Raw genomic sequence first — 25,173 nt, 5'->3', positions numbered from 1 at the left:
CTCCAGAATCTAAAGAGTTTTGAAAAATTATCACTAATGCATCCACTATTTCTGAGGCTACTTCCTTAAGCACTCTGGGATGCAGCCTATCTGGCCCTGGGGATTTATCTGCCTTTAATCCATTTAATTTACCTAACACCACTTCCCGACTAACCTGGATTTCCCTCAGTTCCTCCATCTCATTAGACCCCCGGTCCCCCGCTATTTCCGGCAGACGGTTTATGTCTTCCTTAGTGAAGACAGAACCAAAGTATTTGTTCAATTGGTCTGCCATCTCCTTGTTCCCTATGATCAATTCACCTGTTTCCGACTGCAAGGGACCAACATGCCGTTAGCTTCCTTCACTGCCTGCTGTACCTGCATGCTTACTTTCAGTGACTGATGTACAAGCACACCCAGGTCTGAGCCGAATGGCCTAATTTTACTCCTATCACTTATGACCTAATGACCTTATGACAGACATTATGAGAGGCTGCTGGTAAGTGGGAGGCTGGTCAACATGAGGTGGCTAAAGTTCATGGCGACGTGTTCCCGTCAGATTAAAGAGGAACCCTGCATGACAAGAGATATAGTCATAGTGTGATACAGCACGGAAACAGGCCCTTCAGCACACAGTGCTGAGACAAAGACACCAGTCTACAACGCCTGTGTCAACAGCATGCTGCTGTGCGGCAGTGAGACATGGACTACATATGCCAGACTGGAGAGAAGACTCAACACCTTCCACCTTAGAAGCATCCGCCGTATCCTGGGTATATCCGGGCAAGACAGAGAGTCCAACGTGGAGATTCTGTCTGGCGCTGGCCTTCCGAGTATGTCCACTCTACTCAGGCAGCGCAGGCTGCAGTGGCTGGGCCATGTCCACCGCATGGAGGATGGTCGTATTCCATGACATCCTCTATGGAGAGCTGACATCTGGGAGGGGAACCATCGGCCGCCCCCAGCTACGTTACAAGGATGTCTGCAAGAGAGATTTGAAGGCGCTCGACATCGATGTGAAGTCCTGGGAGAACTTTGCAGCTGACCGTACAAGGTGGAGAGAGAGGTACCCTGAACCAACATCTCAAAACGGGGGAAGAGAAACTGATGAACGAAGCGGCAGACAAGCGGGCATGCAGAAAGGAGCGCAGCAATTTAACAGACCAGAGACCACACACAAACGTGACCTTTGCCACAGAGACGGTCACTCCCCCATTAGTCTCTTCAGCCACAAGCGACACTGCTCTAGCCGAGGTGTGGAGCAAGCAGCCAACTAGGATGCATCACCCATGATCAGCCATGACCGAGGGGGGCCTAAGGATACAGCATGGAAACGCCCTTCAGCAGACAGTGTCTGTACTGAACATCAGAGAGTGATACAGTACGGAAACAGGCCCTTCGGCCCACAGTCTGTTCTTAACATCAGAGAGTGATACAGTACGGAAACAGGCCCTTCGGCCCACAGTGTCTGTACTGAATATCATGGAATGATACAGCATGGAAACAGGCCCTTCTGCCTACAGTATCTGTACTGAACATCAGAGAGTGATACAGTACCAAAACAAGCCCTTCGGCCCAACTTGTCCACACCAACCAACATGTCCCAGCTACACTGGTCCCACCTGCCCATGTTTGGCCCATATCACCCTAAATCTGTCCTATCCATGAACCTATCTAAAAGTCGGGATATGGGGATTATTTATGTCAGAGGGCAGGAGGTGGACATGAAACAGTTTGGCAGATAGGGTAGAGGAGAATCCCATGTGCCTGTCCAAAGTCCCTTCAATGTTGGGATAATCCCTAGTGTAGATGGGGCATGTTGGTCGGTGTGGGCAGGTGGGACTAGTGTAGATGGGGCATGTTGGTCGGTGTGGGCAGGTGGGACTAGTGTAGATGGGGCATGTTGGTCGGTGTGGGCAGGTGGGACTAGTGTAGATGGGGCATGTTGGTCGGTGTGGGCAGGTGGGACTAGTGTAGATGGGGCATGTTGGTCGGTGTGGGCGGGTGGGACTAGTGTAGATGGGGCATGTTGGTCGGTGTGGGCAGGTGGGACTAGTGAAGATGGGGCATGTTGGTCGGTGTGGGCAAGTGGGACTAGTGTAGATGGGGCATGTTGGTCAGTGTGGGCAGGTGGGACTAGTGTAGATGGGGCATGTTGGTCGGTGTGGGCAGGTGGGTCTAGTGTAGATGGGGCATGTTGGTCAGTGTGGGCGGGTGGGTCTAGTGTAGATGGGGCATGTTGGTCGGTGTGGGCAGGTGGGACTAGTGTAGATGGGGCATGTTGGTCAGTGTGGGCGGGTGGGTCTAGTGTAGATGGGGCATGTTGGTCGGTGTGGGCGGGTGGGACTAGTGTAGATGGGGCATGTTGGTCGGTGTGGGCGGGTGGGACTAGTGTAGATGGGGCATGTTGGGCGGTGTGGGCAGGTGGGACTAGTGTAGATGGGGCATGTTGGGCGGGTGGGTCGAGGGGTTTGAGCGCTGTTTGGGAATGGTGGCGTAGCTGGGGTTTGCTGAGAAAGGGTTGAGGGAGGTAGTGAGGGTTGCAGGGTGAGTTGTCAGAGTGCGGGGGGGGGGGGGGGGGGGAGAGGCGAACAGTCGCCGCATTGAGAGAGGTGAAAGGAGCCAGTGTGTGAGCTGGGAGAGAGAGAGAGAGGCTGTAGTCAGTCAGTGCTGCTTCCTGTGGGCGAGGAATGTACAGCTGGCGCACACTCAATGCGTGTGGGAGGGGAGGGGAGGGGAGGGGAGGGGAGGGGAGGCACGGCGGGGTCCGGGCTGGGCTGGGCTGGGCTGACACCGGGACCGGCTGGGCTGACACCGGGACCGGCTGGGAGGAGCGGCCGGCCGGGCGGGCGGGGCGGGCGGGGCGGGTGTGACCGCAGAGACGGAGCCGCAGCGGGAGCTTGGCGGTGAATCAGACCCGGCTCCGCCTCGCTGTCGGAGATCTAGCGGACAAGGACCGGAGCCGCAGACCGCTGTCCGGAGACTGACCGCGGTCCGGAGGAGTAGGGGCTGTCCGCTGTCCGGAGCCGGTGTCCAGTGGAGTGGGGCTGGCCAGTCCGGGGGAGTAGGGGCTGCCCGCTGTCCCGGGGAGTAGGGGCTGACCGCTGTCCAGAGACTGTCCGCTGTCCCGGGGAGTAGGGGCTGACCGCTGTCCCGGGGAGTAGGGGCTGCCCGCTGTCCCGGGGAGTAGGGGCTGACCGCTGTCCAGAGACTGTCCGCTGTCCCGGGGAGTAGGGTCTGACCACTGTCCCGGGGAGTAGGGGCTGCCCGCTGTCCCGGGGAGTAGGGTCTGACCGCTGTCCCGGGGAGTAGGGGCTGACCGCTGTCCAGAGACTGTCCGCTGTCCCGGGGAGTAGGGGCTGACCGCTGTCCAGAGACTGTCCGCTGTCCCGGGGAGTAGGGTCTGACCGCTGTCCCGGGGAGTAGGGGCTGACCGCTGTCCCGGGGAGTAGGGTCTGACCGCTGTCCCGGGGAGTAGGGGCTGACCGCTGTCCAGAGACTGTCCGCTGTCCCGGGGAGTAGGGTCTGACCGCTGTCCCGGGGAGTAGGGGCTGACCGCTGTCCCGGGGAGTAGGGGCTGACCGCTGTCCCGGGGAGTAGGGGCTGACCGCTGTCCCGGGGAGTAGGGGCTGACCGCTGTCCCGGGGAGTAGGGGCTGACCGCTGTCCAGAGACTGTCCGCTGTCCCGGGGAGTAGGGTCTGACCGCTGTCCCGGGGAGTAGGGGCTGACCGCTGTCCAGAGACTGTCCGCTGTCCCGGGGAGTAGGGTCTGACCGCTGTCCCGGGGAGTAGGGGCTGACCGCTGTCCAGAGACTGTCCGCTGTCCCGGGGAGTAGGGTCTGACCGCTGTCCCGGGGAGTAGGGGCTGACCGCTGTCCAGAGACTGTCCGCTGTCCCGGGGAGTAGGGTCTGACCGCTGTCCCGGGGAGTAGGGGCTGACCGCTGTCCAGAGACTGTCCGCTGTCCCGGGGAGTAGGGGCTGACCGCTGTCCAGAGACTGTCCGCTGTCCCGGGGAGTAGGGGCTGACCGACCGCTGTCCCGGGGAGTAGGGGCTGACCGACCGCTGTCCCGGGGAGTAGGGGCTGACCGACCGCTGTCCCGGGGAGTAGGGGCTGACCGCTGTCCGGAGCCGGTGTCCAGTGGAGTGGGGGCTGGCCAGTCCGGGCCGATGTCTGTCACGGGAGACAGCCGTCAGTGAGTGGCCGGAATGGATGAGACTCTCTGGATCATGGAGGACCTGAACCTGCTCTACATCCGACAGATGGCCCACAGTCTACAGGTAATGGGCGGGGGGGGGGGGGTCGTGTGTAGGACTGTGGGGTCGGGGGGGGGGGGGTCGTGTGTAGGACTGGGGGGGCGGGGGGGGGGTCGTGTGTAGGACTGGGGGGTCGGGGGGGGGGGGGCGGGGGGTCGTGTGTAGGACTGTGGGGTCGGGGGGGGGGGGGTCGTGTGTAGGACTGTGGGGTCGGGGGGGGGGGGCGGGGGTGGTTGTTGAACAATGGGTCCGGAGGACTACGGGTCTGGGTTGGGGGTCCCATGAATGATGAGTTACTCCAGCACTCTGTGTCCATGTTCTCCACAGATGCTGCCTGACCCGCTGAGTTACTCCAGCACTCTGTTTGTTGGTGGTTTGTTGCTGTTGTGATCAGGCCCTGGCCTTGTGACCCCTTTCATGAAGAGCCAACGGTCCATTTCAGTTTAGTTTATTGTCATGCGTGTCAACATACAGTGAAAAGCTTTTGTCCAAGGCTGGACCCTGATATTCACACTGCACACACTGGCCTGTGTTCCCTTCCCTGAAGGGCCAGTGGTCCAGAGCTGAGCTCTGATCACACTGGCCTGTGATCTCTTTGCCTGAAGGGCCAGCAGTCCAGAGCTGAGCCCTGATGATCACACTGCACACACTGGGCTGTTCCCTTTGCCTGAAGGGCCAGTGGTCCAGAGCTGAACCCTGATCATACTGCACACACTGGCCTGTGTTCCCTTTCCCTGAAGGGCCAGTGGTCCAGAGCTGAGCCCTGATGATCACACTGCACACACTGGCCTGTGATCTCTTTCCCTGAAGGGCCAGTGGTCCAGAGCTGAACCCTGATCACACTGCACACACTGGCCTGTGTTCCCTTCCCTGAAGGGCCAGTGGTCCAGAGCTGAGCCCTGATGATGACACTGCACACACTGGCCTGTGATCTCTTTCCCTGAAGGGCCAGTGGTCCAGAGCTGAGCCCTGATGATCACACTGCACACACTGGCCTGCGTTCCCTTTCCCTGAAGGGCCAGTGGTCCAGAGCTGAGCCCCGATGATCACACTGCACACACTGGCCTGTGTTCCCTTTCTCTGAAGGGCCAGTGGGGAGCTGAGCCCTGACGTTGCAGGTAGTGGGTAAATCGTCTTGTTGCACACTTTGCAGGACTCTGAGTTCCAGGGGAAGATTGACCGTGAGCTGCGTGTGAGGGCAGGTGCATGCAGGTTACTGGTAGCCTGCACGCAGAAGGAGCAGGCACTGGAAGCTGCAAAGAGCCTGTTGTTGTGCAGTGCCCGCATCACCTCCTGCATGACGCAGGTCCAGAGGATGAAGGAAGCCCAGGTGATCCCACGCCGGGTCAGACGGTGAGTTGCCCACACGCATGACACCTTGCATGTAGCGGGGAGCTGGGAGGAGGGCAGGATCATGTCAAGAGCATGGAGGGAATCTACACATGGAGCCAGGGAAGGCAGTCAGGTCCCGTGAGAACAGCGATGATGCTGAGGTCAGGAACAGAGAAACAGACAATCAGTGCAGGAGCAGGCCATTCGGCCCTTCCAGCCAGCACTGCCATTCAATATGATCACGGCTGATCATTGAAAATCAGTAGACCGTTCCTGCTTTCTCCCCATATCCCTTGATTCCGTTAGCCCTAAGAGCTAAATCTAGCTCTCTCTTGAAAACACCCAGGGAATTGGCCTCCACTGACTTCTGTGGCAGAGAACAGGGATGATGGTGAGGTCAGGGAGGAATAAATGCCTTCATAGGTTGGACATTGAGAATGAGAGTCGGGAGGTCATGATGCAGCTCTACAGGACTTTGGTCAGGCCACATTAAGAGTATTACATATAGTTCTGGTCTCCTCTTTACAGCAAGGATGTGGAGGCTTTGAAGCGGGTGCAGAGGTTGGGAGATCATGTTGCATGAATATAGAAGTTGGAAGACTGGAGCGACTAGGCTTGTATACACTGGAATTTAGAAGGATGAGAGGGGATCTTATTGAAACATATAAGATTATTAAGGGATTGGACACACTGGAAGCAGGAAACATGTTCCCAATGTTTGGGGTAATGGGGTAGGCCGTTTAGAACGGAGATGAGGAAAAGCTTTTTCAGTCAGAGAGTTGTAAATCTGAAATTCTCTGCCTCAGAAGGCAGTGGAGGCAAATTCTCTGGATACTTTCAAGAGAGTTAGATGAGCTCTTAATGATAGCGGAGTCAGGGAGTATGGGGAGAGGGCAGGAACGGGGTACTGATTGTGGATGATCAGCCATGATCACATTGAATGGCGATATATTATTCACAAAATGCTGGAGTAACTCAGCAGGTCAGGCAGCATCTCAGGAGAGAAGGAATGGGTGACGTTTCGGGTCGAGACCCTTCTTCAGACTGATGTCAGGGGGGCGGGACAAAGGAAGGATATTGGTGGAGACAGGAAGATAGAGGGAGATCTGGGAAGGAGGAGGGGGAGAGAGGGACAGAGGAACTATCTAAAGTTGGAGAAGTCAATGTTCATACCACTGGGCTGCAAACTGCCCAGGCGAAATATGAGGTGCTGTTCCTCCAATTTCCGGTGGGCCTCACTATGGCACTGGAGGAGGCCCATGACAGAGAGGTCAGACTGGGAAGGGGAGTTGAAGTGCTCAGCCACCGGGAGACCAGTTTGGCCAATGCGGACTGAGCGCAGGTGTTGAGCGAAGCCTGCGCTTGGTTTCGCCGATATAAATAAGTTGACATCTAGAGCAGCGGATGCAATAGATGAGGTTGGAGGAGGTGCAGGTGAACCTCTGTCGCACCTGGAAAGACTGTTTGGGTCCTTGGATGGAGTTGAGGGGGGAGGTAAAGGGACAGGTGTTGCATCTCGTGCGGTTGCAGGGGAAAGTGCCCGGGGATGGGGTGGTTTGGGTAGGAAGAGACGAGTGGACCAGGGAGTTACGGAGGGAACATTGAATGGCGGTGCTGGCTCAAAGGGCCGAATGGCCTCCTCCTGCACCTATTGTTTATTGTCTTTTGTCTATTGTCTAAGCTGGAAAGGGTACAGAGAAGATTTATAAGGATGTTGCCAGGACTAGAGGGTGTGAGCTATAGGTTTGAGCAGGCTGGGTCTCTATTCCTTGGAGCACAGGAGGATGAGGGGTGATCTTGTAGAGGGAATAGATTGGGTCGATGCACAAGAGTCTCTTGCCCAGAGTAGGGGAATCGAGGACCAGAGGACATAGTTTAAGGTGAGAAGGAAAAGATTTAATAGGAATCTGAGGGGTAACTTTTTCACACAAAGGGTGTATGAAACAAGCTGCCAGAGGAGGTAGTTGAGGCATGGTTAAGAAACAGTTAGACAGGTACACAGATAGGACAGGTTTGAAACATAGAAACATAGAAACATAGAAAATAGGTGCAGGAGTAGGCCATTCGGCCCTTCGAGCCTGCACCGCCATTCAATATGATCATGGCTGATCATCCAACTCAGTATCCCGTACCTGCCTTCTCTCCATACCCACTGATCCCTTTAGCAAAAAGGGCCACATCTAACTCCCTCTTAAATATAGCCAATGAACTGGCCTCAACTACCTTCTGTGGCAGAGAATTCCACAGACTCACCACTCTCTGTTTGAAGAAATGTTTTCTCATCTCGGTCCTAAAAGACTTCCCCCTTATCCTTAAGCTGTGACCCCTTGTTCTGGACTCCCCCAACATCGGGAACAATCTTCCCGCATCTAGCCTCTCCAACCCCTTAAGAATTTTATATGTTTCTATAAGATCCCCCCTCAGTCTTCTAAATTCCAGCGAGTACAAGCCCAGTCTATCCAGTCTTTCCTCATATGTAAGTCCTGCCATCCCAGGGATCAATCTGGTGAACCTTCTCTGTACTCCCTCTAAGGCAAGAACGTCTTTCCTCAGGTTAGGAGACCAAAACTGCACACTTTGGAGGGATATAGACCAAACGCAGGGAGGTGGGACTAGTGTAGCTGGGACATATTGTTCGGTGTAGGCAAGTTGGGCCGAAGGGCCTGTTTGCACACTGTATCACTATGATCCAGGGTACAGAGGTGGTGTCCACAATGATGAAATGAGGAACTGCAGATGCTGGTTAATACACAAAAGGAGACAAAATTATGGAATAACTCAGTGGTCAGATCGCATCTCTGGAGAATATAGATAGGTGTCATTTTGGGCAGGGACCCTTCTTCACACTGTTGAAGGCTCCTGCTCAAAACGTCACCTATCCATGTTCTCCACAGATGCTGCCTGACCCACTGAGTTACTCCAGCACTCTGTGAAACATCATCTATCCATATTCTCCACAGATGCTGCCTGACCTGCTGAGTTACTCCAGCATTCTGTGTCCTTTATCGAATGGTGCCTGGTTTGGAGGGTATTAGCTACAAGGAGAGGTTGGACAGACTTGGATTGTTTTCTCTGGAACACCAAAGTTGAGGGGAGACCTGATAGAAGTAGATAAAACTAGACCAAATGGACCCGTTGGGCCCAAACCTCTCCTGCATTGGTGCAGCACCCTCTCCTCCCCCCCCTCCCCTCTCCCTCCCCACCCCTCCTCCCCTTCCGCTCCCCCTTTCCCTCCCCCCACTCCATCCCCCTAAACCCCCCCTTATCCTCCCTCTCCACCTCCCCCCCCCCTCCCTCCCTAGGAGATAGATTTAAACTTTAAAATGTGAATGACTATAAAAATGTAACACCGATTTCAATGAAACTTCTTCCATTAGCACCAAAGGGACAATAGACAATAGGTGCAGGAGGAGGCCATTCGGCCCTTCAAGCCAGCACCGCCATTCAATGTGATCATGGCTGATCATTCTCAGTCAGTACCCCGTTCCTGCCTTCTCCCCATACCCCCTGACTCCGCTATCCTTAAGAGCTCTATCTAGCTCTCTCTTGAATGCATTCAGAGAATCGGCCTCCACTGCCCTCTGAGGCAGAGAATTCCACAGACGACGGTGAGTAAGGTGGGCCTAAAATGGTATCGTGTTGGCTGTAGTTCACAAACAAAGAAACAATCAAACTAGAGTTTTAGTATATCGATTATGAGTGGCATAGATTGTCATAAATTCAGAACGCTTCTCCAAGGATGGGAATGTCAAAGACTTGAAGGCACAACTTTAAGGTGGGAGGTGCAAAGTTTAATTGAGATATGCAGGCCATATTATTTACATGGTGGTGCGTGTCTGGAATGTGCTGCTGAGGGTGGGGGTGGAGACAGATACAATCGTGGCGTTTAACAGGCATTTGAATAGGCACGTGAGAATAGGCGGTCACTTTGGAGCAGCGGTAGAGTTGCTGCCTTACAGTGAATGCAGCGCCGGAGACCCGGGTTCCATCCCGACTACGGGCGCTGTCTGTACGGAGTTTGTACGTTCTCCCCGTGATCTGCGTGGGGTTTCTCTGAGATCCTCGGTTTCCTCCCACACTCCAAAGACGTACAGGTTTGTAGGTTAATTGGCTTGGTAAATATGAAAATTGTCCCTAGTGGGTGTAGGATAATGTTAATAGACAATAGGTGCAGGAGTAGGCCATTCGGCCCTTCGAGCCAGCACCGCCATTCAATGTAATCATGGCTGATCACTCTCAATCAGTACCCCGTTCCTGCCTTCTCCCCATTCCCCCTGACTCCGCTATTTTTAAAAGCTCTATCTAGCTCTCTCTTGAAAGCATCCAGAGAATTGGCCTCCACTGCCTTCTGAGGCAGAGAATTACACAGATTTACAACTCTCTGACTGAAAAGGTTTTTCCTCATCTCCATTCTGAATGGCCTACCCCTTATTCTTAAACTGTGGCCCCTGGTTCTGGACTCCCCCAACATTGGGAAGATGTTTCCTGCCTCTAATGTGTCCAATCCCTTAATAATCTTATATGTTTCAATAAGATCCCCTCTCATCCTTCTAAATTCCAGTGTATACAAGCCTAGTCGCTCCAGTCTTTCAACATACGACAGTCCTGCCATTCCGGGAAGTAACCTAGTAAACCTACGCTGCACGCTTTCATATCATATCATATCATATATATACAGCCGGAAACAGGCCTTTTCGGCCCACCAAGTCCGTGCCGCCCAGCGATCCCCGTACATTAACACTATCCTACACACACTAGGGACAATTTTTACATTTACCCAGCCAATTAACCTACATACCTGTACGTCTTTGGAGTGTGGGAGGAAACCGAAGACCTCGGAGAAAACCCACGCAGGTCACGGGGAGAACGTACAAACTCCTTACAGTGCAGCACCCGTAGTCAGGATCGAACCTGAGTCTCCGGCGCTGCATTCGCTGTAAAGCAGCAACTCTACTGCTGCACTACCGTGCCGCCCTGAATAGCAAGAATATTCAATAGCAAGAATATCCTTCCTCAAATTTGGAGACCAAAACTGCACACAGTACTCCAGGTGCAGTCTCACTAGGGCCCTGTACAACTGCAGAAGGACCTCTTTGCTCCTATACTCAACTCCTCTTGTCATAAAGGCCAACATGCCATTGGCTTTCTTCACTGCCTGCTGTACCTGCATGCTAACTTTCAGTGACTGATGCACTAGGACACCCAGATCTCTTTGTACTTCCCGATTTCCTAACTTGACTCCATTCAGATAATAATCTGCCTTGCCACCAAAGTGGATAACCTCACATTTATCCACATTAAACTGCATCTGCCATGCATCCACCCACTCACACAACCTGTCCAAGTCACCCTGCAACCTCATAGCATCTTCCTCACAGTTCACACTACCACCCAGCTTTGTGTCATCCGCAAATTTGCTAATGTTACTTTTAATACCTTCATCTAAGTCATGTGTGGGGATCGCTGGTCGGCACGGAACCAGTGGGCCGAAGGGCCTGTTTCCACGCTGTATCTCTAAACTAAACTAGAATGCAGGGAATGGAGGGGTATGGATCACTTGCAGGCAGATGAGAGCTAGTCTTAGTATCATGTTTGGCAAAGAAGGGCCGAAGGGCCTGTTCCTGTGCTGCACTGGTCTGTCAAATATGAAGATAACAAAGGTGTTGGTGTCATGAAGACATTTAACATGGATGGGTGGACAGTGAGATAATGTCAGGGAACGATGTGCATTGCAGATAGGGAGAATCCAAGGAGATTCATAGAACAAGCCCTTTGCCCACAGTGTATGTGCTGAACAAGATACCAACACCACCACCTATCTAGACGCACATTATCATTATCCCTGTCCATGAGTGCCAAAGAAGAACTTCCTCCTGGGGCCGCATCAAGCTGAGCTGAATGGAAATGCCTCGACAGACTGAGAGCTGGTACTGGTCGCTGTAAGGAGTGGGGTTATATGGACATCTTCATATGTGGCACTGAACCACAAACTATGGAGCACCTATTCAGATGTCCTCCATTGGAGCACGAATGCAAAGCTAAGGATCTCGCAGAGAACAATGACGTTGCTAAGAGTTGTGTCAGTTTTGGCTGAAACACAATATCCAGTGTGTGTGGACACGATAAGAGGATTACATGCACTTCAAAAGACTTTTAAACGGCACTATTGCATGTGCCTCCACCACCACCAGTAGTCAGGATGGAATCTGGGTCTCTGGTGCTGTGAGGTAGCAACTCTACCGCTGTGCCACCGTGCTGCCCGGTGACAGGGGGAAGATTGAATAGGTACCTGAGGGGTAGTTTGTGGCCGATGGGCCGGTGTGTGTGCTGTGTGTGTGTGTGTGTGTGCTGTGTGTGTGTGTGTGTGTGTGTGTGTGTGTGTGCTGTGTGTGTGTGTGTGTGTGCTGTGTGTGTGTGTGTGTGTGTGTGTGTGTGTGTGTGTGTGTGTGTGTGTGTGCTGTGTGTGTGTGCTGTGTGTGTGTGTGTGCTGTGTGTGTGTGTGTGTGTGTGTGTGTGTGTGTGTGTGTGTGTGTGTGCTGTGTGTGTGCTGTGTGTGTGTGTGTGTGCTGTGTGTGTGTGTGTGTGTGTGTGTGTGACTGGTGGTGAGGTGACTGTGGGGTGTGTGTGTGTGTGCTGTGTGTGTGTGTGTGTGTGTGTGTGTGTGTGTGTGTGTGTGTGTGTGTGTGTGTGTGTGTGTGTGTGTGTGTGTGTGTGTGCTGTGTGTGTGGGTGTGTGTGTGTGTGTGTGTGTGTGTGCTGTGTGTGTGTGTGTGTGTGTGTGTGTGTGTGTGTGTGTGTGTGTGTGTGTGTGTGTGTGTGTGTGTGTGTGTGTGTGTGTGTGACTGGTGGTGAGGTGACTGTGGGGTGTGTGTGTGTGTGTGTGTGTGTGTGACTGGTGGTGAGGTGACTGTGGGGTGATGGGGCTGTGAGTGACTGCAGTTTTGTTTGTTGCTCCCCTGCAGGTCCTCGGATGCAGCACTACTGGACGATCGCACACCCTGCAAGGGGGCCGTTAGTGTATCAGGTAGGGACAGAGGGCATCACCCTGGGGGGGGGGGGGGGGGGCAGACCCTGAGGGGCATCACCCTGGGGGGGGGGGGCAGACCCTGAGGGGCATCACCCTAAGGGGACCGTCACCCTGAGGGGCCACACCATTGGGAGTCACACTGGGGCAGAGCCATCCCATCGCGCCAGGTTACCCAGCACACTGGCATCATCAGCAATGGGGCAGTTGTACCCGTCCACACGGTGGGGACAGTGGAGGCAGTGGAGCGGGGGGCTGAGCACTGCCCTGGGCGAGGAGCACCAGTCTGGGGACAGTGGAGCGGGGGGGCTGAGCACTGCCCTGGGCGAGGAGCACCAGTCTGGGGACAGTGGAGACAGTGGAGCGGGGGGCTGAGCACTGCCCTGGGCGAGGAGCACCAGTCTGGGGGCAGTGGAGAGAGTCGCCTGCCATCCTCTGCTGCACTCCGGTAGATGTTCAAGAGCATTCACTGACACTCCGAACCCCCTCCATCTTTAGCAGTGAGTAGTGGCAGGGGAGGTGAGTGAGAGGGTGATGGGCAGGGAGGGGATGGGGAAGAGGTGAGTAGTGCGTGGGCCAGCCCAGCTGAAAGCAAGGTCAGGTAACACCAGTCTTTGTTCTCATCAACAGACCTTCGAATTCCTTTGATGTGGAAAGACACGGATTACTTCCAAAACAAAGGAGGTGGGCAGGGGTGTTTCTGAGGGCGGGGGGGGGCGGGGCGCAGGGAGGGGGGGCCGGGATGGTGGGGGATGGGGAGGGTAGGGGGGGGGAGAGTTGGATAGGTGGGGGGAGAGTGGGGGGTGCTGGGTGGTGGGGGGACAGGGGTGTTTCTGAGGGCGTGGGGGGGCGGGGTGGGGGGGGGGGGGCGGGGAGGGGGGCGGGCAGGGTGGAGGGTGCAGTGGAGGTGGGTGGGGAGGGTGGGGGGGGGGGGGGGGGGGGGGGGGGCGGGGAGGGTGGGGGGTGCAGTGGAGGTGGGGGGTGCTGGGGTCACACCCCCCCATTGCATGCTCATGTATACTCGGGTTACACACTTACAATGCACACTTGTGTAGTACACACATGACATACACTCGTGTTGTACACTTTGTCATAAGCCACACACTCACGATGCACACATGATATACACTGGTACTGTATACTGGGGCTGTACACTGGTGCTGTACACTGGTGCTGTACACTGGGGCTGTATACTGGGGCTGTACACTGGTACTGTATACTGGGGCTGTACACTGGTGCTGTACACTGGGGCTGTATACTGGGGCTGTACACTGGTACTGTATACTGGGGCTGTACACTGGTGCTGTACACTGGGGCTGTATACTGGGGCTGTACACTGGTACTGTATACTGGTGCTGTACACTGGGGCTGTACACTGGGGCTGTACACTGGCGCTGTACACTGGGGCTGTACACTGGGGCTGTACACTGATGTCCACTGGAGCTGTACACTGATGTCCACTGACATGTATACTGGCGCTGTACACTGGCGCTGTACATTGGCGCTGTACACTGGTGCTGTACACTGACCTGGACACTGGAGCTGTACACTGGAGCTGCACACTGACCTGAACACTGGTGCTGTACACTGATGTCCACTGGAGCTGTACACTGATGTCCACTGACATGTATACTGGTGCTGTACACTGGTGCTGTACACTGGTGCTGTACACTGGTGCTGTACACTGGTGCTGTACACTGGTGCTGTACACTGGCACTGTACACTGGTGCTGTACACTGGCGCTGTACACTGGTGCTGTACACTGGTGCTGTACACTGGCACTTTACACTGGCGCTGTACACTGGCACTGTACACTGATGTACACTGATGTCCACTGGAGCTGTACACTGACATGTACACTGGCGCTGTACAAAGGTGCTGTACACTGGTGCTGTACACTGGCCTGTACACTGGCCTGTACACTGGCACTGTACACTGGAGCTGTACACTGGCGCTGTACACTGGTGCTGTACACTGGCGCTGTACACTGACGTGTCCACTGGCGTTGTACACTGGCGTTGTACACTGGCGCTGTACACTGGCGCTGTACACTGGCGCTGTACACTGACGTGTCCACTGGTGTTGTACACTGGCGCTGTACACTGGCGCTGTACACTGGCGCTGTACACTGGCGCTGTACACTGGCCTGTACACTGGCGCTGTACACTGGAGCTGTACACTAGCGCTGTACACTGGCGCTGTACACTGGAGCTGTACACTAGCGCTGTACACTGGCGCTGTACACTGACGTGTCCACTGGTGTTGTCCACAGATGGGAGCTGTACACTGATGTCCACTGACATATATACTGGTGCTGTACACTGGTGCTGTACACTGGTGCTGTACACTGGTGCTGTACACTGGTGCTGTACACTGGTGCTGTACACTGGCGCTGTACACTGGCGCTGTACACTGGCGCTGTACACTGGCGCTGTACACTGGCGTGTCCACTGACGTGTCCACTGACGTGTACACTGGCGCTGTACACTGGCGCTGTACACTGGCGCTGTACACTGGCCTGTACACTGGCCTGTACACTGGCGCTGTACACTGGAGCTGTACACTAGCGCTGTACACTGGCGCTGTACACTGACGTGTCCACTGGTGTTGTCCACAGATGGGCACCGCTACGCTGTGTTCAGTTTGATGCAGGTGGGCTGTGAGGTTTACGACACTGAGATGGTGATCGTGGATCGCACCATGACTGACATCTGTTTTGAAAGTGCTGTGGTGTTGTAAGTAGAACACTGTTATCTTGTGCTCTGGTCCCACCTGCCTGCGTTTACAGTCAGAGTTTCCCCTCTCACCTTAAACCTATCTCCTCTGGTTCTTGATTCCCCTACTCCGGGTAAAAGACGTGCATTCACCCAATCTATTCCCCTCATGATGTTGTACACCTCTATAAGATCTCCCCCTCATCCTCCTGCGCTTCATGGAATAGAGACCCAGGCTACTCAACCTCTCCCTGTAGCTCACACCCTCTAGTCCTGGCAACATCCTCGTAAATCTTCTCTGCCCTCTGTCCAGCTTGACCACATCTTCCCTATGGTGGGTGTATGGAACGAGCTGCCAGAGGAGGTGGATTGACAGGTGGCACAGGTACATGGATATGACAGGTTTACAGAGATATGGGCCAAATGTGGCCAGGTGGGACTAGTAGATGGTGCGTGTTGGTCGGCATGGGCAGGTTGGGCTGAAGGGCCTGTTTCCACACTGTGTGAGTCTGTCTGCCTGTCCCCCCGTCTCTCTCTGCCCCGTCTCTCTCTGTCCCCGCCCTCTCTGTGCCCCCTGCCTGTCCCCACCGTCTCTCTCTGCCCCCAATTCTCTCTGCCCCCAATTCCTCTCTGCCCCCAATTCTCTCTGCCCCCCAATTCTCTCTGCCCCCGATCTCTCTGCCCCCTGCCTGTCCCCCGGTCTCTCTCTGTCCCCCCATCTCTCTCTGTCCCCCCCCTCTCTGTGCCCCCTGCCTGCCCCCTGTCTCTCTCTGCCCCCCCCTTTTCTCTGCCCCCCCCTGCCTGCCCCCCCATCTCTCTCTCTCTGCCACCCCCCCCTCTCTGTGCCCCCCTCTCTCTGCGCCCCCCCCTCTCTCTGCCCCCCCCTCTCTCTCTGCCCCCCCTCTCTGTGCCCCCCCCTTTCTCTGCGCCCCCCCCTTCTCTGCGCCCCCCCCCTCTCTCTGCCCCCCCTCTCTCTGCCCCCCCCTCTCTCTGCCCCTCCTCTCTGTGCCCCCCCCTCTCTGTGCCCCCCCTCTCTGTGCCCCCCCCTCTCTCTCTGCCCCCCCCCCTCTCTCTGCCCCCCCTCTCTCTGCCCCCCCCTCTCTCTGCCCCCCCTCTCTCTGCGCCCCCCCCTCTCTCTGCCCCCCATCTCTCTCTGCCCCCATCTCTCTCTGCCCCCCCCCCCTCTGTGCCCACCCTCTCTTTGCCCCCCTCTCTCTGCGCCCCCCCCCTCTCTCTGCCCCCCATCTCTCTCTGCCCCCATCTCTCTCTGCCCCCCCTCTCTGTGCCCCCCCCTCTCTGTGCCCCCCCCCCCTCTGTGCCCACCCTCTCTTTGCTTGCCCCCTCTCTCTCTGCCCCCCCCCTCTCTCTGCGCCCCCGCCCTCTCTCTGCCCCTCACCCTCTGGGTTTGTTGCCCGCAGTGCCAGTGTGTGCCCGGAGTTTGAGGTGAAGCTGCAGGTTTACAGCTGCTGTGTGGATGAGGATTTCTCGGTCACCAGCGCCCCGCGGAGGTTGGCGAGCAAGTTGACCAGCTCGCTGGGTCGTTCTATGGGGAAGAGGGTTCGTGCAGGGCTCAACACAGCGGTGATTCACCGTCTAACGGAGCGGCCAACGCCATCTTGCTGCCGGCCTCTCCAGTGGGGTAGGTACCGCGTACAGTGTACCGCCACCGTGTACCCCCACCGCGTACCGCGTACAGTGTACCGCCACCATGTACCGCCACCGTGTACCCCCACCGCGTACCCCCACCGCGTACCCCCACCGCGTACCCCCACCGCGTACAGCGTACAGTGTACCACCACCGTGTACCCCCACCGCGTACCCCCACTGCGTACAGTGTACCGCCACCGCGTACCGCCACCGCGTACCCCCACCGCGTACCCCCACCGCGTACCGCGTACAGTGTACCGCCACCGTGTACCCCCACCGTGTACCCCCACCGTGTACCCCCACCGCGTACCGCCACTGCGTACCGCCACCGCGTACCCTCACCGCTTACCCTCACCGCGTACAATCACACACACACACCACCCACACACATACATTCACACACACCCACATACACACACACCCACACACCACACACACCCACACACACCCACACACCACACACACCCCACACACCCACACACCCACACACCCACACACACCCACACACCCACACACACACACACACCACACACACACACACCCACACACACACACACCCACACACACCACACACACCCACACACACACCCACACCACACACACACACACACCACCCACACACACCCACACACACACACACACCACACACACACACACCCACACACACACACACCACACACACCCACACACACCCACACACACACACACACCACACACACACACACACACCACACACACCCACACACACACACACACACACACACACCACACACACACACACACACACACACCACACACACCCACACACACACCACACACACACACCCACACACACCACACACACCCACACACCCACACACACACACACACCACACACACCCACACACACACACACCACACACACCCACACACACACCACACACACACACCCACACACACCACACACACCCACACACACCACACACACCCACACACCCACACACACACACACACCACACACACCCACACACACACACACACACCACACACACCACCCACACACATACATTTACACACACCCACATACATACACACACCCCAAACACACCCACACACACACACACACCACAACCCACCCACACCCACACACACACCCCCACCTCCATCCTGTCTTAAAAAAAAGATTATTGACAAATACTTTATTCCCGAACATACAAATTAGTAACGCGACCAAATGAAAAGCCCGCCCAATTGTATCGGCAGTTTACAAATAAAACAATGATCAAATTAAAATCCCGCCACCTTTGTCAAAAATACATTGGACCTCCCGCGGTGACCAGCATTCATGGGAGACCTCCAGCGACCCCGTGGGCACCGCGTGTTCCTCTCCCGGGACACGCGGACACGCAAGTAGGCTGGAAGAGGGCGAGCAGACGACCCCCCTGCGGCCGCCGACTGCCCGCTGCCCTGGACCCGTGCACGAATGGCCATCTTGGCCAGGGTACTAGTGTGCACGGGTGATGGATGGACAGCATGGCCTGGTGGGCAGAAGGGCCTGTATCCGTCCCGGCATCGCTCTAAACCCCTAGTCCTCTGCACTTTGTTGCTCAGTGGGGTTGGAGTGTGAAATACGGGACAGCCGGGCTATGGGGGGACTGTCATATGTTGAAAGACTGGAGCGACTAGACAATAGACAATAGGTGCAGGAGTAGGCCATTCAGCCCTTCGAGCCAGCACCGCCATTCAATGCGATCATGGCTGATCACTCTCAATCAGTACCCCGTTCCTGCCTTCTCCCCATACCCCCTCACTCCGCTATCCTTAAGAGCTCTATCCAGCTCTCTCTTGAAAGCATCCAACGAACTGGCCTCCACTGCCTTCTGAGGCAGAGAATTCCACACCTTCACAACTCTCTGACTGAAAAAGTTCTTCCTCATCTCCGTTCTAAATGGCCTACCCCTTATTCTTAAACTGTGGCCCCTTGTTCTGGACTCCCCCAACATTGGGAACATGTTTCCTGCCTCTAATGTGTCCAATCCCCTAATTATCTTATATGTTTCAATAAGATCCCCCCTCATCCTTCTAAATTCCAGTGTATACAAGCCCAATCGCTCCAGCCTTTCAACATACGACAGTCCCCGCCATTCCGGGAATTAACCTAGTGAACCTACGCTGCACGCCCTCCATAGCAAGAATATCCTTCCTCAAATTTGGAGACCAAAACTGCACACAGTACTCCAGGTGCGGTCTCACTAGGGCCCGGTACAACTGTAGAAGGACCTCTTTGCTCCTATACTCAACTCCTCTTGTTACGAAGGCCAACATTCCATTGGCTTTCTTCACTGCCTGCTGTACCTGCATGCTTCCTTTCATTGACTGATGCACTAGGACACCCAGATCTCGTTGAACTCCCCCTCCTCCTAACTTGACACCATTCAGATAATAATCTGCCTTCTATTCTTACTTCCAAAGTGAATAACCTCACACTTATCTACATTAAACTGCATCTGCCATGTATCCGCCCACTCACACAACCTGTCCAAGTCACCCTGCAGCCTTATTGCATCTTCCTCACAATTCACACTACCCCCCCAACTTAGTATCATCTGCAAATTTGCTAATGGTACTTTTAATCCCTTCGTCTAAGTCATTAATGTATATCGTAAATAGCTGGGGTCTCAGCACCGAACCTTGCGGTACCCCACTGGTCACTGCCTGCCATTCCGAAAGGGACCCATTTATCCCCAATCTTTGCTTTCCGTCTGTCAACCAATTTTCTATCCATGTCAGTACCCTACCCCCAATACCATGTGCCCTAATTTTACCCACTAATCTCCTATGTGGGACCTTGTCGAAGGCTTTCTGAAAGTCGAGGTACACCACATCCACTGACTCTCCCTTGTCAATTTTCTTAGTTACATCCTCAAAAAATTCCAGTAGATTTGTCAAGCATGATTTCCCCTTCGTAAATCCATGCTGACTCGGATGATCCTGTTACTGCTATCCAAATGCTCAGCAATTTCGTCTTTTATAATTGACTCCAGCATCTTCCCCACCACTGATGTCAGACTAACTGGTCTATAATTTCCCGTTTTCTCTCTCCCTCCTTTCTTAAAAAGTGGGATAACATTTGCTATCCTCCAATCCACAGGAACTGATCCTGAATCTATAGAACATTGAAAAATGATCTCCAATGCTTCCACTATTTCTAGAGCCACCTCCTTAAGTACCCTGGGATGCAGACCATCAGGCCCTGGGGATTTATCAGCCTTCAGTCCCATCAGTCTACCCAAAACCATTTCCTGCTAATGTGGATTTCCTTCAGTTCCTCCATCACCCTAGGTTCTCCGGCCCCTAGAACATTGGGAGATTGTGTGTATCTTCTCAGTGAAGACAGATCCAAAGTAACGGTTTAACTCGTCTGCCATTTCTTTGTTCCCCATAATAAATTCCCCTGCTTCTGTCTTCAAGGGACCCACATTTGCCTTGACTATTTTTTTCCTCTTCACGTACCTAAAGAAGCTTTTGCTATCCTCCTTTATATTATTGGCTAGTTTACCCTCGTACCTCATCTTTTCTCCCCGTATTGCCTTTTTAGTTAACTTTTGTTGCTCTTTAAAAGAGTCCCCAATCCTCTGTCTTCCCACTCTTCTTTGCTATGTTATACTTCCTCTCCTTCATTTTTATGCTGTCCCTGACTTCCCTTGTCAGCCACAGGTGTCTCTTACTCCCCTTAGAGTCTTTCCACCTCTTTGGGATAAATTGATCCTGCAACCTCTGCATTATTCCCAGGAATACCTGCCATTGCTGTTTTACCGTCTTCCCTGCTAGGGCCTCCTTCCAGTCAATTTTGACCAGCTCCTGCCTCATGCCTCTGTAATCCCCTTTGCTATACTGTAATACCGACACTTCCGATTTTCCCTTCTGCCTTTCCATTTGCAGAGTAAAACTTATCATGCTGTGATCACTGCCTCCTAATGGCTCTTTTACCTCTAGTCCCCTTATCAGATCAGGATCATTACACAACACTAAATCCAGAATTGCCTTCTCCCTGGTAGGCTCCAGTACAAGCTGTTCTAAGAATCCATCTCGAAGGCACTCTACAAACTCTCTTTCCTGGGGTCCATTTCCAACCTGATTTTCCCAGTCTACCTGCATGTTGAAATCTCCCCTAACCACCGTAGCATTACATTTTTGACACGCCAATTTTATCTCCTGATTCAACTTGCACCCTATGTCGAGGCTACTGTTTGGGGGCCTATAGATAACTCCCATTAGGGTCTTTTTACCCTTACAATTTCTCATTTCTATCCATACTGATTCAACATCTCCCTGATTCTATGTCACCCCCTTGCAAGGAATGAATATCATTCCTTACCATCAGAGCAACCCCACCCCCTCTGCCCACCTGTCTGTCTTTTCTATACGTTGTGGACCCCTGAATATTCAGTTCCCAGCCCTGGTCCTCTTGTAGCCATGTCTCAGTGATCCCTACAACATCATACTTGCCCATGACTAACTGAGCCTCAAGCTCATCCACTTTATTTTTTATACTACGCGCATTTAAGTACAACACTTTAACTTCTGTATTTACCTCCCCCTCTCACATCGGTCACAAATGGCCCTGCCCTTAATCTCTTTTCCCCTCTAGAACTTCTGTTCCATTCTTCCGAGAGTCTTTTGCAATATCTCCTGTATTCCCTTTAACCTCATCTTCATATTCACAATTTGTTAACCCCTCCCCCCCACTACTTAGTTTAAAGCCACAGGTGTCACACTAGCAAACCTGCCTGCCAGAATGTTTGTCCCCCTGCTGTTAAGATGCAACCCGTCCCTTTTGTACAAGTCACCCCTAGCCCAGAAGAGATCCCAGTGGTCCAGAAATCTAAATCCCTGCTCTCTGCACCAGCCCCTCAGCCATAAATTCATACCCTCTATCTCTCTGTTCCTGGCCTCACCAGCACGAGGTACCGGTAGCAGTCCAGAGATAACCACCTTCGACGTCCTACTTCTCAGTGTTTTTCCCAACTCTCTAAACTCCCGCTGTAGCACCTCCTTCCTCTTCCGCCCGACGTCATTCGTGCCCACGTGCACAACGACTTCAGGTTGATCGCCTTCCCTCACTAGGATTTTCTGAAGCCGGTCCGTGATGTGCTGAACCCTGGCACCAGGGAGGGCAACAGACCATCCTCAAGTCCCTCCTGCTGCCACAGAATCTTCTGTCCGTCCCTCGGACGATGAGTCACCGACCACTACGGCTCTTCCTGACTTCGGTCTCCCCCTGTCGAGTATCCTTGCCAACAGGTCCGTCACTCGGACTGGAAACGTCTTCTGCCCCGACAGTTCCCAAGAGGGTATACCTATTTGCAATAGGCACAGCCACTGGGGTCTCCTGTAGTCCACATCCACTCCCCCCTGAAAACAGGTCTCCCACCTTCGCTCGACCTGGACCCTTGGCGTGACAGCCTCACAATAGGTCCTGTCCAGGAAACTCTCGCATTCCCCGGATGGCCCTGAGATCATCCAACTGCCTCTCCAACTCCACCACACGTCCCTTCAGGAGCTGCACCTGGACACAGTTCTTGCAGGTGTAGCTCCCAGAAGCTCCAGTGACATCCCTGTCTTCCCACATCCTGCAGGAAACACACTGCACCAACTGTCCGCCATTACTTTGTGCCTATAAACGGTTCAGGCTTAAAACAATTGTAACCTCCTCACCTCAGCCACCGGACTTTTCAAACTGACTACTAGCGTCCTTTTGGCGCTCTTTTTAAACTGCCTTTTCCACTGCAATTAGCACTTACTTTTCTTCTCAGCCAACGGGCGTCCTTGCTCTGCTCCCGGACTTTTCAAACTAGGCTTGTATACACTGGAATTTAGAAGGATGAGAGGAGATCTTATCGAAACGTATAAGATTATTAGGGGTTGGACACGTTAGAGGCAGGAAACATGTTCCCAATGTTGGGGAGTCCAGAACAAGGGGCCACAGTTTAAAATAAGGGGTCGGCCATTTAGAACTGAGATGAGGAAACACTTTTTCAGTCAGAGAGTTGTGAATCTGTGGAATTCTCTGCTCAGAAGGCAGTGGAGGCCAATTCTCTGAATGCATTCAGAGAGAGCTGGATAGAGCTCTTAAGGATAGCGGAGTCAGGGGGTATGGGAGAAGGCAGGAACGGGGTACTGATTGCACCTGCTGTCTACACAAACGTCATCAGCGTGCACCTCGTTCTTTGTTCTTTTAATTACACTCAGGGGCCCAAAGTATCAGCTCCTGGCCCACACCAGCCTCTCCATCACTGATGTCCACAGTGGGTCCCACACACACACAGTCTCCACCTAGTGGAGAGGGTGAGTACTGCTGATACACCCTCTGTCATTCCCCCTGTCATTCCCTCTGTCATTCCCCCTGTCTCTCCCCCTCCCCCTCTCTCCACCCCACTCTCCCACCCTGGACCACCCACCCCACTCTCCCACCCTGGACCACCCACCCCACTCTCCCACCCTGGACCACCCACCCCCACTCTCCCACCCTGGACCACCCACCCCACTCTCCCACCCTGGACCCACCCCACCCCACTCTCCCACCCTGGACCACCCACCCCACTCACCCACCCTGGACCACCCACCCACCCACTTCTCCCACCCCCGGACCACCCGCCCACTCTCTCTGGCCCACTCTCCACCCCCCGGACCACCTGGCCACTCTCAAGGCCGAGGCGTGCTGTGCCGTGCCGTGCCGTGCCGTGGCCGTGCCGTGGCCGTGTTGTGCCGTGTTGTGCCGTGACCGTGGCCGTGTTGTGCCGTGACCGTGTTGTGCCGTGCCGTGGCCGTGTTGTGCCGTGTTGTGCCGTGACCGTGGCCGTGTTGTGCCGTGTTGTGCCGTGCCGTGGCCGTGTTGTGCCGTGTTGTGCCGTGCCGGTGCCGTGTTGTGCCGTGTTGTGCCGTGACCGTGGCCGTGTTGTGCCGTGGCCGTGGCCGTGTTGTGCCGTGCCGTGTCGTGCCGTGTTGTGCCGTGGCCGTGTCGTGCCGTGGCCGTGTTGTGCCGTGGGCCGTGCCGTGCCGTGCCGTGGCGTGCCGTGCCGTGGCGTGCCGTGGCCGTGCCGTGCCGTGGCCGTGCCGTGCCGCCTCCGTGTCGTGCCGTGTTGTGCCGTGGCCGTGTCGTGCCGTGGCCGTGTTGTGCCGTGGCCGTGCCGTGGCCGTGCCGTGCCGTGTCGTGCCGTGTTGTGCCGTGGCCGTGTCGTGCCGTGGCCGTGTTGTGCCGTGGCCGTGCCGTGGCCGTGGCGTGCCGTGGCCGTGCCGTGGCGTGCCGTGGCCGTGCCGTGCCGTGGCCGTGCCGTGCCGTGGCGTGCCGTGCCGTGGCGTGCCGTGCCGTGCCGTGCCGTGTTGTGCCGTGCCGTGCGTGCCGTGCCGTGCCGTGGCGTGCCGTGGCCGTGCCGTGCCGTGCCGTGCCGTGCCGTGACCGTGGCCGTGTTGTGCCGTGACCGTGACCGTGCCGTGTTGTGCCGTGGCCGTGTTGTGCCGTGACCGTGGCCGTGCCGTGTTGTGCCGTGCCGTGCCGTGACCGTGGCTGTGTTGTGCCGTGGCCGTGCCGTGGCCGTGCCGTGGCCGTGCCGTGCCGTGCCGTGCCGTGACCGTGGCTGTGTTGTGCCGTGCCGTGCCGTGGCCGTGCCGTGGCCGTGGCCGTGGCCGTGCCGTGTTGTGCCGTGCCGTGCCGTGCCGTGACCGTGGCTGTGTTGTGCCGTGGCCGTGGCCGTGCCGTGACCGTGGCCGTGCCATGCCGTGCTGGATGGTCTGACCCTTCTCCTGTCTGTTACAGAGGAGCCGTGGGCCGGGCTGCCTCTCTACGGCAGTGTGTGTTGCCGTGTGGCTGCCCAGCCCCACTGTATGACTCACACCCTCATCACCAGCTACTTACACCTGCAGGTGAGTGCCGTAGACACTGTGTAGAGCAGGCCATTCAGCCCACATGGCCATGCTGTCCATTGAGAAACCATCCATGCTAATCCCATTGCCTGCTCTGTAACCGCCTGAGATGTGCTCTATCCCATGATCTGATTTTCCAGCGTGATCCAGCTCTGGGGGGTGTTGTAGAGCAGAGGGGTCTACACAGTGAATGGCAGGGCCATGGGGGGTGTTGTAGAGCAGAGGGGTCTAGGAGTGAATGGCAGGGCCATGGGGGGTGTTGTAGAGCAGAGGGGTCTAGGAGTGAATGGCAGGGCCATGGGGAGTGTTGTAGAGCAGAG

The 25,173-nt window shown here is 55.3% G+C and overlaps 1 protein-coding gene across 1 annotated transcript; it reads left to right on the top strand.

The window, feature by feature from the left end:
- Positions 1 to 2,837: 2,837 nt before the first annotated feature.
- On the top strand, positions 2,838 to 24,853 carry LOC144598410 (rhotekin-like). The gene is given in 9 exon segments (XM_078408562.1): positions 2,838 to 4,259; positions 5,389 to 5,588; positions 12,529 to 12,590; positions 13,221 to 13,274; positions 15,208 to 15,325; positions 16,723 to 16,885; positions 16,888 to 16,943; positions 23,183 to 23,279; positions 24,747 to 24,853. Coding segments are annotated over 8 exon segments (813 nt in total). The 5' UTR covers positions 2,838 to 4,187; the 3' UTR covers positions 23,271 to 23,279; positions 24,747 to 24,853.
- Positions 24,854 to 25,173: the final 320 nt, after the last annotated feature.

This window comes from Rhinoraja longicauda, chromosome 1, assembly GCF_053455715.1.
Source record: "Rhinoraja longicauda isolate Sanriku21f chromosome 1, sRhiLon1.1, whole genome shotgun sequence".
In the NCBI taxonomy this organism is placed as follows: domain Eukaryota; kingdom Metazoa; phylum Chordata; class Chondrichthyes; order Rajiformes; family Arhynchobatidae; genus Rhinoraja; species Rhinoraja longicauda.
This window is presented reverse-complemented; position numbering and strand designations above follow the sequence as displayed.